Source organism: Meleagris gallopavo, chromosome 2, assembly GCF_905368555.1.
Source record: "Meleagris gallopavo chromosome 2, MGAL_WU_HG_1.1, whole genome shotgun sequence".
Taxonomy (NCBI): domain Eukaryota; kingdom Metazoa; phylum Chordata; class Aves; order Galliformes; family Phasianidae; genus Meleagris; species Meleagris gallopavo.
This window is the reverse complement of record NC_139405.1, coordinates 94,204,487-94,221,626: the sequence shown is the minus strand read 5'-3', so window position 1 is coordinate 94,221,626 and position 17,140 is coordinate 94,204,487. Positions and strand designations below refer to the sequence as shown.

At 37.8% G+C, this 17,140-nt stretch overlaps 1 protein-coding gene across 5 annotated transcripts in view; it reads right to left on the bottom strand.

Moving 5' to 3' along the window:
* The window catches only part of RNF144A (ring finger protein 144A), a 63,164-nt gene that overhangs the window by 21,570 nt on the left and 24,454 nt on the right, over positions 1-17,140 (bottom strand). For 3 of the 5 annotated variants that reach the window (XM_085217980.1, XM_085217977.1, XM_085217979.1), the window contains one exon: positions 6,323-6,468. In XM_085217980.1, coding sequence (XP_085074106.1) covers positions 6,323-6,457 — 135 coding nt within the window. In that variant the 5' untranslated portion in view covers positions 6,458-6,468. Of the gene's footprint in view, positions 1-6,322; positions 6,469-6,842; positions 6,958-17,140 lie in introns of those variants that run through there. The other 2 variants (XM_085217978.1, XM_085217981.1) reach the window with 2 other exon arrangements.

Sequence of the window (17,140 nt, the reverse complement as noted above, 5' to 3'; positions counted from 1 at the left end):
GGGAGAGATGAAGGCTCTTAAGCTCAGCTTTCACTTAAGGTTCTGCAGTTCCCAGTTGCACCTTACTCTGCAAACAGGCCAGTTCATTATTAAAGCAGGGAGCTTTGTCATCATAGCACCTGGGAGCCAGAACCTGAACTGCAATGTCAACTGCTATGTAAACACAATGACCTGTGATCACAAAGCCTGTACTGACACACCACGTGTCAAGATTGGTATCAGCTCTCTGTTAAGGTTTCAGGGAAGTGAGAACAAGCAGCAAGCTCTAAGCATTGCCAGAAGATGGTGGGAAACAGGAAAACATTCCAGCTGCTAGAAAACTACCCAGAGCTCTATAAAAATGGCACAAACCATTTGGTTTTCCCCTCCCTCCTGCTTCAAAGCAAGTAGGGCAGCTTTCTTAGCTGTATTGGGAAGGCTGCCAAGCTCACATGCACTCTGCTCCTGGTATCCTCACTGCCTGGGGAAAGTGGAAACTGCCTCATTTGGAATGAGGAAGAGTACTAAGTAACCTTTGCATTTTACTGTAATTCAGTAATGCTCTCTGTGCTTTCAGTCAATTGCAATTAAAAAATAACGTTTGCTGCCACTTACAGACAGCTTAATAATGTTTGTCTTGTTGCTCATAGGTCTTCCATTCAGGTCTTCATCCTACCAAGGAGCTCAGTTAGGGAAATGACTGGAATTAAACAGGTGTGTATAGACAGTCATGATTAGGCAGATAGAAAATCCTGGTTAAAAAGGAGTACTGATAGCAGGATAGTCCAACACTATACTTACTGTCATGCTACCTGAGATAGAATACGCTTAAATGAATATTCAGATCATTTAAGCCAAACTCAGAGAGACACCTAAAACACCAGAGAAGATGAACCAGCTGTTTCCACGGCTTAAGGTGAGACTGTGGATAAGAATCGGGGTATGAGTATCTACTGACAGAGAAATTAACACTGCTATACCAGTTTTATAATACAGTCATAGGCAGTTATGGCAGCAGAAAGTAAGGCTTAAATAGATGTTGTTTTATTTTCTAATTGCAGAGCTTGTATCTTGCATCTGAGTAACCCTCCTCCTTTCTGCTGGTAGTAAGATAGCAGATGAGTGACTAAAACAGATTTCTCCATCAACAAAGACAAGCTCTCTTTCGGGCTTTGTATTTCTTCAAGATATTTACTTCCATTAACTCACCACTTGAATTTTTTTATTATTTTTTCTTAAATTGAGAAAGAAAAGCAATGAATCCATTGGTACCAGTATGATCAGTATTATGTAAAATCTTGAATAGAATTGAACTGTCTCGTATCAAGTCAAGAAGATCTTAGCTTGGCTTAGAAAAAGTGCTGGCATCACTGTACTTGCAATATTATTTAAAATTATCTGTATGCTTTATACAGTATTTAAAAAATGCACACAATCTGGAAACAGATCTCAGCAGCTAACTTATTAACTGGAACAAAACCAGCTGTAACTTAAGTACATATACAATTGATAAGGTATCAAGGGAACATCCTGTCCCATAAAACACACAAGAATTTCAACATAGATCATGAAGTGGCGAGAACTGAAAGCAGCAAATGGGCTAAATATGCTCCCCTTCTACCTCCTCTAAGATAGCAGGCAAAGGCTAGATATTAACTAAAGGATTTTGGAGCAGTATCTACATACTTTGGACATAATCTACGTATAATAGATTCAGCAGGCTGTACTAAAACAAGTAGAAATACACCTGGAGAAGTATTTGGCCTGCAGGGTTTTGATCTTGATAGACCAAGTTATATCTCTATATAGATATCTATGTACAGAGAGAGATTTTATATGTGTGTACATATTACATACATACATTTGTGTATATATATACAATTTTGTTCTGGCTTCTTGTTTTTATGTCAAAGACTAGAGATAAACAGTGATCTCTGCAGTGATGTGAAGGAGAGAAAGAAAAAGAAGTATCAAATAGAAGTATGAAAACTGTTTTTTGCCACAGCTCTTGGTCCTGACTCTGACCCTTCAGTCTAAATCTCAGCAATCTGAGTCAGAATGTTACAAAGAGACCTTTTAAGTGCAGTGTTACTAGCCTGTAGGCAGAATTCAGATCACCATGCAAATTCCTCAATCCTTTAATATTTCTATGTACAAGCCTTCACTCCCTTATAGCCACAGTGGTGCTGTGGTAAAGATCTCATGAGGGATTCTCTCTTCCCGACACTTATACAATAACACAAAATTGCTATTCAGAAAGATAGAATGGGGGCCTCCCTCTCTGGTGGAGCTGAGTTGAATAGAGCAGGTTGCCACTCGTGAGCTGATGAGACAGAGAAGCTACAATTTCCCGTTGTATTATTTTGCTAGTTGTGGCTACTAGTACAACAAGTCATCATGTTTTTTATTGTTATGATTGTTAATGCACACACAATGCTATTGAGCTCTCAGGTTTTTGTACATTTGCATCCATTAAGAATATATCTGTTGTTTGACTGCTTGATGTATCAGAGAGACAAAAGTCTAGAGAGCAGGAAGGAAAATAAGCTGCCTGCTGTTAGCTTTTTGTTTCTTCATTTTTTGAGTATTGTCAACATCTTTGTCCTCTTAGAATCAGGTCAACAGGGGAAATCTTAAGTGTGCTTTTTAAACTGAATCAAAAAAGTAAGACATTAAAGCATTTTAAAGTCACTTTTTCCTACTATAAATTAGCACACAGGAGGTAGCCTTAAATTTCAAGATAGGGTGTCTCGTAGCAGTTGCTTTTCCCAGGAGAAGTAATTAATTTTACATGTTTTGCTCAGAAAGCTTTCATGATAACATTCTTCTCCTTATAGATGGAAATTGAAAATAAAGCAAACAGAATCACTTCATTTTTGTTAAATTTATTTTGTATTATGTGGGTTGCTCTGAAAGTAATGCCCCCTATTTATTTCCATGGCAACTACAACAGCTACAAAGAGCAGAATAACATTATCTGATAGAGCAAACTCTGCACCAGCAAGGGTGACCCACTGTTTCACAACAGCTACGACAGTGTCATTGCTAAAACACACCACCTACTGTCTCACTGTGCTCATATCTACTATTTGTTCTCCAGAACTATTCAGCAAGCACCAATTAATGTTAGTGAGACTAATTTCTTTTTCTTGCATGGAGGAATTTAATTGCACACCTTTATTTCATACACACTTCCACGTTGGATGCCACTTTGTTAGAATCTTCCTCTGCTACCATTTGTCACATGGCAACAAAACGTGAAAGAATATTGGTGGAAAGGTTCAATACCTACTGGCATACCACCTACATCTGCTTCTGATCTCATGGGCCAACGTCATTAAATAGGAGGAATTACTTTCAGAGCAGCCCCGGTAAGGCAGGAGGCATAAATGTTAGGGCTGTTCTGAAAGTAAGTAGAAAGGATTTACTCTGCGTTGTTGGTGGTGTTGTTGTTTTTTTAGTAACTTGAATGGTGTTTTGTAAACAGCCAGATTAATACTGAGGACTACCCTGATAATTTCCAGAAATATCAAGTTTCCAGAAACATGAAAGAATACCACAGCTGTCAATTTCTTCGTTCACCATTAGTTATACAGACTTTGGCCTGACTAATTATAGAAATATTTTCGTAGGAAACTTATTAACCTTTAGGCTGTCCCGAAGATAGAGATGAAGGCCTTGTGTTCCCATCACTCTGAATTCCTGTGCTGCCCAGATCAGTGTTCTGCCCCTTCAAACGGCTGAAATTGATTCCCCGCCCTCAGCCAATGAAAGTAAGGGTAACTTTATTTTCTTTTTACTTTGCAAGACAAGTTGGGGGCAAATAAGTTTTTCAGGGACTCAAACATCAGCTCGGACAAATCCTGAGGTAGACAAGATAGGTTTGTTCTCCTGAAAAGGTCAAAACTGAATTAATTATTCAAAACAATCAAATGAGGATGTTAAAAATGATTATTCCAGCTGAGTAGAGGTGAATACAGGAATCTAATTTTAACATGGTAAGTTTACTTAGCCTGCTCTTAGATCCTGGTCTATTAGTGAAGGTTACTTCTTTATCATCATAGTATCTGTAACAGGTTATACCTTCCAAAATTACACTAAGAGCAAGTAAGCGGAAGAAATAGAAGATAAGGGATGGCAGCAAACATTGGAAGGAATATGATGATGTGGAAGAGGCATTTGATAATGAAGCCTTTCAGCTACCTCATAACAGTTACTGAAAAATTACTGAAAATAAAATATTCTCTACATCCAGGAAACAGAGACGCAGAAAACTCAGCTGTAAATACCAGAACTAACCATTGTACAATAAAGAACAGTTTTCATGAAGTCCAACAGTCTGTTTTTTTGTAAAACCTGTTATTTTATATGCTTTTGCATGCTTGAGTAAACACTTCTTTCAGAAGTGCATAATGAAGCAATGCTCACTTTTTAATTGGACAGAAATATTGTTTACAGCAGACTTTATCTGTTTACCTGCTTGTGTATTCATCTCTTTTACCATGGAACATCAAAGGGAAAGCTCTTTGTGACAACTTGGATTTTTTGGAGTATGACATGTATTAGAATCTGAGCTGTTCACACTGCTTCTTTTTCAAACAGCAACAATAAGGAGCTGTCTCTTTTGTTGGTAATTCTTGATAATCATCATCAGAAAAAAAACAAATTATAAAAAAATAGGCAATACTTCTAGATAAAAAAAGAACCAGTAAAGACCACTTAAAAATTCTGATGCTAACACCAGAAAAATTCTGTTGAAAGGAGTTTCAAGTTAAAAATCAGGTGATCCCTTATCTGAACCTATAGTTTCTCAAGAGTTTATGATGCTCAACATCTTTGAATAAGACATATCCTAGAAATTATGTTCTTATTGGTGTTACTGCAATTTTTCCACTGCTGAACAATTAGAAGATTTTTGGTGTACTTGCAGTCATCAAAAAATTAAAGGATCTAATATTTTTATTCCAAATCACCATTAGGGGTGGGAAGCTACTATTACTTTTATTTCTCTGTTTATAAATCAGCAATATTCATGTGCTGTGAGGATGATCCTTGCTAAACATTACATTTGTGTTCATCGGTGTTTTCTACTTTAAAGCCATTCCAGGAATGTATTTGTGCAATACAGCAATTAAAAGAAGCCAACAAACTGTTAAGTGATTCTAGTATTATAGAATAAAAATTAATATATGAGACACTTTTTACTTCTTCTGGCACGTTCACAGCAAAACGAAACAAGCAACAACAGCAAAAAATAAAATAAAATAAAATAAAAAATAAAATAAAAAATCCAAGTCACAGATAGAAGAGAGAACAAAGTAAAAGTGAATAATCTGGTAAGGATGTAACTGTGTATGACAATATACTAAAGCACTAAGTTAATTTTATTTTTTAATAGGAAAACTGAGATATTTATTTGCTACTCTCTGTGTCAAGTGTGCAGCACCAGCACCCATTAACGGGATGAAGTCCAACAAGACCAAATGCCAGGTCCTGCACTTTGGCCACAACAACCCCAGAGAATGCTACAGGCTTGGGGCAAAGTGGCTGGAAGACTGTGTGGAAAAAATGAACCCGGGGGTGTTGGTTGACAACCAGCTGAATATAAGCCTGTAGTGTGTCCAGGCAGCCGAGGCCAACAGCATTCTGGCTTGTATCAGAAATAGAGTTCCCAGCAGGAGCAGGGAAGTCATCCCTCTGCACTCAGCATCGGTGAGGCCGCACCTTGAGTACTGTGTTCAGTTTTGGGCCCCTCACTAAAAGAAAGACATCAAGGCCCCTGGATGCACTTCAGGAAGGGCAACAAAGCTGTGAGGGGTCTGGAGCACAAGTCTTATGAGGAGCAGCAGAGAGAACTGGGATTCTTTAGTCTGGGGAAGAGGAGGCTCAGGCAAGACCTTATCGCTCTCTGCAACTATCTGAAAGGAGGCTGTGGCAAGGTGGAAGTTGGCCTCTTCTGCCTATCTAGTGATAGGACTAGAGTGAATGGCCTCACGTTCTGCCAGGGTAGATGCAGGTTGGATGTTAGGAAAAATTTCTTCACTGAAAGAGTGGTCAGGTGCTGGAATGGACTGTCCAGGGACGTAGTAGAGTCAACATCCCTGGATGTGTGAAGAAATGTTTAGATATTGTACTAAGGGACATGGTTTAGTGGAGAAATATCGGTGGTAGGTGGACTGCATGATCTTGGAGGTCTTTTCCAACCTTGGTGGTTCTATGATTCTATTTCTAGTGTAACATCAACACTTCAAGGTAAAGCATACTCAGTAAAAATGCATATCATTTCTTCTGTTAAGAATTGCGGATTGTTTTCTATGCCTAATTAAAAAGAAGGTAAACTCACCAGAGTACAGAAGATGCATTGGCATTGTGCTATTGTTGTCATCTGCTCCACAGGATATTCACCAAGGCAGAGCTTGCAGGATACTAACGGGTCAAGAACCAAGTCCCAGGTAGGCCTATATCTTGCTGTAGTCATTGCAGAGCAGTCTGAAAAACAGAGCAAAAGTCAAGATACTCCTATCAGTTATATTGATACTCTGCACTCTTTTGCTATTGCAAACCCCATTGTCAGCTTCTGCCTGCTACATATTTGGAAACAATATAAATAGCAATGGCTAGTTGGGCAGTGTCAGCACTTGGAGTAAATATACACCCCCTGACTGACAAGGCACTCAAGCAAAAGGAAAAAGCCATGGGATGCACTGACAAAATGTCATGTGAGCAAGCAGGACACATCCTTAGGACATGGACTTGTGTCTGACACAATCTCATTCCTAATTCTTGTCATTTTCAGTAGGAGTTATTAGCTTACTTTGACCTACATTGATTATCCATTATTAAAAATACATTCCTTAACTCACCCTGTTCCAGCTACCCAAACAATATATGCAGCATCTCTTCCAAGAGCCAAACATCCATTATGTCCCTTTTCCAACCTGATGGTATTACAGCTCACAGCGCCAGATATTTTTGTTCCTAAGAACATGACAGATTGATCAGTTTGCTAAGCTAATTTTAGAAAAAACTATAGATATTCTGAGCATCCTCAGCATTTCTAAGCCTGTTTTTTTCTCTCAACCCTTGCACTATGCTGAAAGCACAGCTTTGCTGCAGCAGCAAACAACTGGGACAAATAAGATGACAAAAAATGTGCTATAAAAAGATTCCATAATACTTATATATCATCCTCAAGACAGCAAAAGGATAGGACTATGCAGAGCATTTTTATCCTAGGTTTCAGGGCCCAGATGGAGAGTTGACAAATGACTAAGGAGAAAGAAAACAATCTTACACATATTAAATGCATTATCACAAAGAGTAAAGATAATTTAAAAGTTACACATATGGGGAAGAAAAAGCAAACAAAAACCACACTTCTTCAAATCAGCTAGGGTAATTTATGTAGTATATCTAGTCTTAATGTCATATTTGCTACTATTATTTTGTCATGGTGATACTGACCTTCCAGAAGTGGAAAATTCACATCTCAGGATTGCTGAGAAGTCTGCTTTATTACACCACCCCATTTCCCCACATTAGCTGTTTCCTTACTTTTGCCCACATAGGACAATACAATACCCCAATTATACTCACAGCTTTTTTTTTTTCCCCTATTTGCAGATGCATGAACTTCAGTATCTAAAACCTAACACCTACAAACTTCCTAAGACCAACAGAACCATGATAACTATGACCTTTCTGTCTTTTGCTGAGATTTAGTCAGATGTTCAAGCAAAAGATGGTATTTTGCCTCCAGACAATCACATGGAGAATTCAAAGCAGTGCTTGTTAATTCTGAGCCTTTGATACTCAATTCACTGTGGACATGACTCCACCAAGGGCTCTAAAATCTTGGAAACACAGTGATGATTTTACATTAGTTTTCCATTCATTCTAACCCATTGGAAGAAGCTCTTTAAAAGGTACATCAAGGACAAGAAAAAAAAAAAGCAGACCCTTGTCGTATTTCATTCTAATACAGCTATCAGGGAGAAAAGATAAAACAATCCCATTTTCAGGAATGCTCAGGATCACTTGCTCAGAAAACCCCTATACAAACCCCACAGTTTCAAAGGAAACTGGTGAAAGAGCCCTGCAGAACAGCACATGAATAATGGCTCCAAGACACAAAATAAGAATAGCTGGGCTATCTTTTCTGAGACTAACGTGAAAGTCCAACACTGTCATACAAATCAGAGCCTAAGATTTTGGAGGCTATTAGACTACTGTCAGTTCCTACTACTTTTTCCATTTAACACAAAGTACCAGTAAAAATTTTTTCCCAACTCTGGTGTATCTGTTAGATTTACAGCTAGAATTATGAAATATTTGAGAAGCAATGATCAAACACCATCCAATCTGCTTTGTATCAGCTTCAGTGTCCTTTACTCATCCTGCCCAGTTTATTGCACAGCTGCTGCTTATGGCAACAAAGAGATGAAACCAGCAGATGAACAGTGAAGAGAGAAATAAGTTATGGGTGCACTTGCATATGTCAGGCAGACAAAAGTTCTAGCAAGCTTTCTTTAGAGCAAAGATGTAAAATTTGACCCAATTCAGACTAAAAGATCACCAAATACACCAATATGATGAAATCCAGACTAAAAGAAGTTTTAAGTATATTCAGTGCCTGTCAATAAGCATAGGGGAAAATATTAACCTTTCAGCTCCAAGTCTTACCCATGCTCCCTAGGACTTTTAACAGAGGTTTACTGGTATCACTGTGATAATTCTTTTTTTTTTTTTTTTTTTTTTTTTATGTAAAACAACCACAATAATTCAATGAGAAATATTTCTCTTCTTTTGTCTTCTTTGGTAAAGAGTGTAGCAAAGCAAAACTTCCTCCAAACTAGCATCCTGCAGGCCAAGATAAATGGGTTGCCTGATAAGATTTGACATCTAATCCATGACTTGAACTCAACCACAATGATAGCAGAAAGCAAAATCTGACCATAGTGTCAAATAGCAGTAGACCAGCCTGCTTCTTGCTCACCCTTCTTGCCAAGCAGCTGCTGCTGAGAAAGGAATACATGCAGCAGAGACCAATTACCTCCCTTTGATCATAGGAGCATGTTTAAAAAAAAAAAAAAAAAAAATTGCTTATTTGATTCTCAAGCCACTTACAAGAACAACTGATCCACGCTGTCATTAAAAAAAAAAAAGAAAAGAAAAAACAGCTTCAGGCTACCAAATTAGTCTCATTAATTTTTTGTATGTCACTTTTGTAACAGCATGCAAAAGGCAAAAGATAGCATAATAATAATTTTCACCTTTGACTTAAGCCTACTGCAGCCTAATATGCATGTACATTCATTACAACCTCAATTATTTGCTAAATCCATGTTAAAGTAGTCTTTTAATTATGATGCCTTAGAATCACTTGCAACAGGAAAAAAAAAAAACAAGAATTATTGTCACTGGTGGCACTAATGCAAGGAACATGGAATCTCTGCCACTTGGCATTGGAAACCATACATGGAAAGCTACCATTCAAGTGGTACTTCTGCTGGTTATCCCTGTAAAGAAACATACAAGAAATGAAGCTTTCCAAAGCAAGAGAATTTTGCTTCACAATCATCTGGCACGCTGTTGTAACTAAATAACAAGTTTTTGTGTTTACACACATTGTGTTCTCCCAACAACCCTACAAATTCACAGAAGACAGTCAAAATGTGATAATGTTCCATAGCCAGGACTTTTATTGCTTCAGATTGCGTTCTCACATGCTTTTTAGTGATGTGCAGAGCTTCAGGAAGAATGTAAAGCAACAGCAAGAAGAAAGAGAAAGCAACTAATAGAAAATGTAGAGGACCAAACCAGTGATAAATAACTACTAGAGTATTTCTGTAGTGAAGAACATCAGTTACAGCTCCAGACAGTAGAAATTTTTTGAGTATCTGCTAGTAAGCCATTGGAAGTATAGATAGTAAAGGTATAGCTACAGTTCAATCCAACTCCTAAACAAACTTTACCCCAGTTAATGCTTAGGTCACTACGAATTGAACTGGATTACCAAGCTCAACACATGCATTTCACAGACCCTGGTAACAAATGAATCAAGTCAGGTCTATTAGACTTAGAAAAACAGAATAGAAGATAGCTTTCAGCTCAGACTTCAAACTCCAGTGTGATCATAGTCACTCTCATCTGCATATTCCTGCAGAATACATCCATATACAGTAAAACCGAATCTGTAAAAATATGCTAATGCAGCACATTTTCTAGAACAGAATCATAAAAAGCTGGAAATAGAAATCACAAGAAATAGCTGATGTAATTTTTTGTTTAGAGCTTTTTTTTCATAAAGAATCAGCATAAATCGACTAGTTAATTCTGCAGCCATGTGCATGTCCACAGAAAAGAGGAACCAATGCAGAAAGACATGGAAATGACAGAAATCTTGCTGCTGTAACAAGACTGTTAATACATTTCAAATGTGATTGTCATGCATTCTGTGAGATAAGCATGGAGAGGAAACGAGCAGTTCATTATTTCTGCACAACAACTAATGACTTAAGTGAAGATAAATGGGATTCCTGACCTTAGATTTTGGCCTACCTAACAGACTACTTTGTTAAGTAAGAACAAATGGAAGATTTGATCTCTGATAAGACTAGAACTGAGCAATGCCTTATTTCCAAGCTTCTGAACAGTAAGATCAAAGTGTAAAAACTTCTGTGAAAGCAAAGATCATACAACTTTTTCTTTGATGCAAGTCATTTGAGAACTTACAAAGCTATACAAATTTTGATTGCATCTTTAGGTCAGTTCTTCATGACACTGTAAAGTTAAGCTGCAATTGCATCAAGTTAATGCTTCATGAGTACATAATCAGGTAGGTGTGAAAAAAGTGCAAAGAAAATACAGTTGAATAAGTGGTCATATGCTGTGTGCTTTAATTAGTGGGTCTTTTGCACCAGATAAGACTCAAAATAGAGCTTCCAACAGAATCTTAATTTCAGCTCTAGACTGGGGATTGGTTTAATTTCTAAACTACAACAGTTAGTCATGTACTCTTAAAGTCACATGCCTTAAAGTTTCATCTTAATGTCTAACTATGTTTACTGGTAGGATGAAAACCAGCTCTTTTAGAAGTCAAAGGAAAGGATTTAAAGATTTAAAATTGGTTCTCATTTCTGTTCCCTTCTTTGTCAAAGTAATTTCAGTTAATATGATCCAGGCTATATTTTCTCCTAGAAGGAATCAAACACACCTGCTATAGTACAGTTTCTCCAAATATTTTACTTCTTTGGAGAAAAAAAAAAAATGCATATTTCTGAAGTGAAGTCATTTGCAGAAAGCCTATTACATGGCACATTGGAACTAGAGCTGGTTGCTATGCTTTTTAGGTGAATAGGCTGTGAGAACGAAACTACTCTGAGACTCTCTAAGCAGCCAGAGTTGTAGCTGACTGCACATGAACGTCTTCATGTTCTCTCCAAGGGGACAGCTACTTTTTGACATGATTGAGGTTGGTGGCTCAGGGTATTCTGTAGGGCCTCACAACTTGCATTGTTTTTCCTCTGACAGAGTTTGAACTGGATGTCATTTTCTCTGTTCCTAGGCTCTTTGATGGATCATCTGGAGGATTATACAGCTTGAGAAATATGGAGAAAGCATACATGACAGAATTGACTAATTAGTAAATATTTTTGCTAATGCTATCAGTTTTGGTTATGTAAATGCACCATGGCTTTCTGATTAGGCCATTTAAATGCCCCTACATGAAACAAACTAATTAATAAATTTACCCACTAGGATTTTTTGATTGTAAGAATTGTCAAACAGACTTAATGGCTCTTGCTTATCAATCCCAGTTAGTTACAGGCATCTACAACTGCAATAACTAATTGCTTCTGCACCTTCATCTTCATGAACTACCTGGGAGGTACAGAAGAATAATTCTGTCAGCTAGCTGTCAGGCAAACTAACACACAAAAGGCTGGATTTACATAGATGTTTGGAGATGACTGCCTTCCAAAGGTTTGTAGCCTATCTTCCCTAAGCTCTTAAATCCTGCCCAATATTTACTTAATTCTTAATGTGATCCACAGTCAACTAAGCAAGTCCAGTGAATATCAGTTGTCCTTCAAATGATATACTATGACATAACTTTTTATCACATAAGGGCACAAGAAATCTTGTCAATGCACAATGTACTGTGAAATCTTGAGCTGACCTCTACTCTTCTATTGCATTTGTTGACCCTCAACATCAAGCTTACTAGCTCTGTCCTCATCTTCAAGTGATGCTGTGGCCTGGAATAGATAGACCAAGTAAAAGTTTGGAGCTTCGTCAGCAGCTTCAACTTCTGGCTAGTAAAGCATATGACAAATGGGCTCCTCCTGAGTGGAGATGGAGCTGAACTTTTCAATCATCCACGTCCACCCCATGAATAGTCAGTGTTTGTGTCCACCCCATGAATAGTCAGTGTTTGTTTGCTTTATCTTCTTGGCAAACATAGACAAATAGGTATGTATGTAACTATATTTTATGTATAAGCATACTATAATGTATACATGAAATATAAAATAAAAGTTTCAGTCATGTCAATGACCAAAAAAACTGAACAGTACCACTGAACAATAGCATAAGGAGTGCAAAAATGTACTGGACTGCTTCAAAGACACATGATTGAGTTAGGGGAAGTTCAAAAACGTCTGCTAAACAGGTTGGCTGATAGGATTTCTTCCCTCACACAACCTTTTTTTTACTAATTAGGTATTATGTTAGAAGGCATAAAATGAAAATTTTAACAGCTTGGCTTGGTTACAACACAAACTATGAAAAGTTTTAAAGTATTAGAAAGGTAATGGACAATTTGTAGATCTATTCATGCATATAAAGTGTTGCCTATCAAATGAATGGATAGGTGTAAAGGAAGAGACATTACAAAAATAAAGAAAAAGCTTTAACTGCTAAAGATGACACACCAAAAACTCCTCTTTTGTCCAAAAGATAACCTGTAAGCTGAGACGCAGAAGTGCCTCAGAGTGCAAGATCCTATCATCTGTACTGAAAAATGCAGCCTCTGTGCAACGTGACAGAGCCAAAGAATTTTCTGACCTTGCATCTTCCTGTGTTTGTCACCAGCTATAGTGCCACTGTGGCTTCTGGAAACACTGCCAAGCAGCAGCAACCTGAAATAAACTGGGAGTGGCTGTTATTCAAGCCCTGTAGGCCTGAATAAAACAATTTGAAGGAAAAATTAAAATTGTGGTGAAAGAAAAGAAAGAGCAGGAAGATAAGAAGGTATGGGTAAATATACAGTGTTCCACTCTGAGCAGAAAAATCTGTCTCTCCTACTAGAGGAAAAGCCTGGATACTGTAAGCATACACGTCCAGGTATATCACCTGGACCTGAGGTGGGCAGAAATGCAGCACAATCATTCTGCTCTGGAGAAGATGGGCCTGCACATCTCATCTGTTTGCCTTAAGAGTCACAAACCTTCATTAAGAAAGTCCATGAATTCCCAGCTGTCTCCTAACGCTTCTCTACTGCATTGAGCCACTGCCTTTGAATAATAGAGTCAAGAACAAGTTAAAAATCTATAATTGTTACGGCAACAACTAAGTTCATGTCAAAGTGTGGAAGACCAGGGGTTAAAACATTAACAGTTGAAACGTGGAAGCTTTTTGAGTATTTGAGAGACAGAAAAATCAGATGCACACAGAATCTAGGAAATAAAGGTTTTCTCCATATGAAGAACGATACTTCACATTGCTGTCCTTCCCAAATTTAAACAAACCAGAACTAAGATTACACAATTGAGACAGTAGTCTGTCTGAGATTAAACAGACTGAAACAATTCATCAGCATCCTGACCAAAAGAATAGTAGTTCAGAGGGAAAAAAAAAAAAAAAAAAAAATCAACAACAACAACAAAAAACAGCTTTCTTCTCCACTGACAATTGGCTAAACAAAAGCACTATAATTGTTCTTAAAAGGAATTGTAATATGAATAAGCATTTCAGCAGATGCTGGCAAGAGCCAGGAGACATTCAGAGTGAAAGAGCTACATCCTGTTGACTTGGCTTTGTTTATCAGAAGATGAAATCAGAAACAATTAGACTAGTTTCCTGACTGAACATCTTCAGATTTTGCTTCAACTGAAAGAAAGCAGATGGTTACTTATTGTTTAGATTTCCAGAGTATTATATATCTTGTAGCTGCCACCTTTGTTAAAATAATTCAAGCTCAAAACCATAAATACACCAAGGGCTACACAGCTAGCACTCATCAGCCAAGGAAGGCCGCAGTTAAGACCTGTACAGTGTTAACATAGTAAAGTGAAGATATTTGATGCTTTCTGGCTATCTAAGCTCCCATTACAGTTACGGGCTGAGTTTGGCAGTGCTGCTGGCTAGGCTGACTATTCCACTATAGACTACTGATAGCTACACTACTAGCTATCGGTAGCCTATAGATGCCTGCATCTCAAATACCTTAAATCTTATATCAGTTATCACTAACTGGCAGTGAGAAGTCACTCATGCCTGAATTATTTCCTAGCTTGTGAAGTTATAACAAGTTTCAGACAATTCCACTGCTCTCTAGGGTAACATATCATTTTATTATTTTCCAGAAACCTCATAAACCACCCAGTCAAAAACAACTGCTTCTCTTTGTCTTCCCTCCCACTCCTAGTATTTTCCCATTTTGATCTTTCCTCTTCCCTGAACTCTTTTCCTCTCCACCCTTTTTCTCACTTCCTCCTATTCTTTCCCCCTCTCTGCTTACAAGGAACTGATGAATTAGTGCTCCCTTTGAGCTGTCTCCACAATAACAATAAATCAGCAAGGAGCAGTTTGAAACCTTAACATACCACAAGGATTTTGTTCTCCATAGTTGATTCCCTTAGAAAAGTAACAGCTATGTTTACACAAAGCCCAAATAATACCAAGCTTGAGATCTTTGGCTTTTTCGTCTGTTGGCAGGGGATGGAAGAGAAAGGAGGGGAAAAGTCTTGGAAGCTTAAAGCTAGAAACCACATTTAAAGCTGTATGAAATTACTGAGAATATGTGAATATGAGCAAGGGGAGTGGAGTGCAGGTTCTGACTGAGACACTCAGAGACTGGTTGAGCAATTCCCTTGTTTCCACCAAAAGGAAATCAAAATTTGTCTTTTTTTTTCTTGCAACTAGGAAAAAAATGCATGCTTGGTGCATTGCCCAGCACTGCACTTTCATGTGCTTTACATGTCTCAGATGAAGGAACAAATTACTCAGGAATGACTGCAAAAGCTCTTATTGTCTGTCACTTCTATTTTAAAAGTGAAACTTAGGTTTTATCAACAGCTCATACCCCAGCTGTAAGATATACAGAAAGATATCTTCATATACGCTGCAACTGTCCATAAAGCAGGTAAGCTGTAGCTGAAAATTGCCTTCAGAGAGAGATGAAGTTGGGTTAGCTTACTACAACTATCTTTGTTCTTCTGACTTGATAATCAAATTTCAAACATATTTATGAGACAGCATTTTCACAGTTCCCAGTGCTAACAGCAAGTTCCCAGTCTTGTCATTCAACTCAGACTAGCATGAAGTTTTCCTGTGTTCTGAAGAATTCAGAAGACCCAATGGAGCACGTGGTGTCAATAGGACTATTAGGAAAATTCAGTCTAAGACACTCACTCAATCGTTGGTACTGGAGGAGGTAGGACTTCTAGAATAGATTGTTTACATAATCTATTTCACTGATTGAACAGGAAATTTTAGAGGTCTTTAAAGAAAGATTATGTTTGTTTAATATCAGGCACCTCAGCCAATAATAAATAACAGGGAAAAAACACCAAATTTTCTGGAGGAATTCCACCTGATGACACCTAGTGGTATGAGCTGTGCAATTAAACTGAATTATAGATCATTAAGAAGAGTTGTTTCTGTCCTTTATTTTTCCTCTCAAATTCTGAGGAAACGCTGAGAATTTCTCAGCACATCCTGTAAACGGGATCTATCCTGATCAACAGTATTACCTACTCACCTTTTCTCTTCATAGCACCAGACTGAAAAATAGGTAACAGTGAAACACAATGGAGAACTCCTGTATCTCTCACCGAACAATTCATCCTTAAATAGCATCCGATGATGCCTCATGTGATAAGAATAATCCATCTGGTAAAAATATTTCTACTTCCACCTACCCACTAAGTGTGGTGGTTTCACCCTGGAGGGCAGCTAAACTTCACCAAGCCACTCTCTCACATCTCCCTGATTCCCTAAAGGAACAGTGGGAGAAAATATGATAACAAAGGGCTGAAAGGTTGAGATAAGGACAGGGAGATCAGTCACCAGTTACTATCATGGGCAAAACAGACTCATCATAGTAAGATTAATGTAATTTATTGCTTATTACTTACAGATTAGATCAGTCAAAACTAAAAATAAACTAAAAATTCCTGAGATCATTAAAGATTTTCTCTTTTCTCTAGGAGAAAAATAATCTGCCTTTAAGCAGAGTGTTACAAAATTTAATACTATTATTGTCTAAGGTAGAATCTCAGCCATTCCAGATTGGCGAACAAATTATTGTGTGAATAAACTGTTTGTTCCCAACTTCCATTTTGCATATTACAGAATTACATCTTTCATCTATATTTCTCCAAATCAGATCCCAGCGTGACATTCAGTCAGAACATGGCTGGACACAGATCTCTCACCCACATTGAGCAGCTCAGCTAGGGAGCTTATAACATAATAAGGATCTGTCTATAACACTGATTCAGGGCAGATCTTCAAATTGGTCTAGGCTCCTACCTTCTAAATGATGGTCAAGTCGCATAGCACAGGTTGTGAAAGACCTTTAAGGAATGGTAAAGCTCTTATAATTGCTTGAGCCACCGTGACTACATACACAAGAGGACGGTCTAGTGATTAGAACATTACTTGAGTTTACTGAGAGCAAAAAACTACTGATAACCTCTTCTGCCACAAGCTTACAGCGTAATTCAGTTCAGTTTACTCATGCCTCCAGCAGACATGAGAGCTGGTGGTACCTACCACATCATGTAGACCAGTGTGTTCAAAGAGAAACTATGCGTAACACAACTGCAACAGCACTGGCAGAAAGAGAGACCTGTTGGCTGATGTAGCAGCATATTGGGACAATTGAAAAGGGACAAAAAAAAAAAAAAAAAGAAAGAATGCAGGTTCACCACAG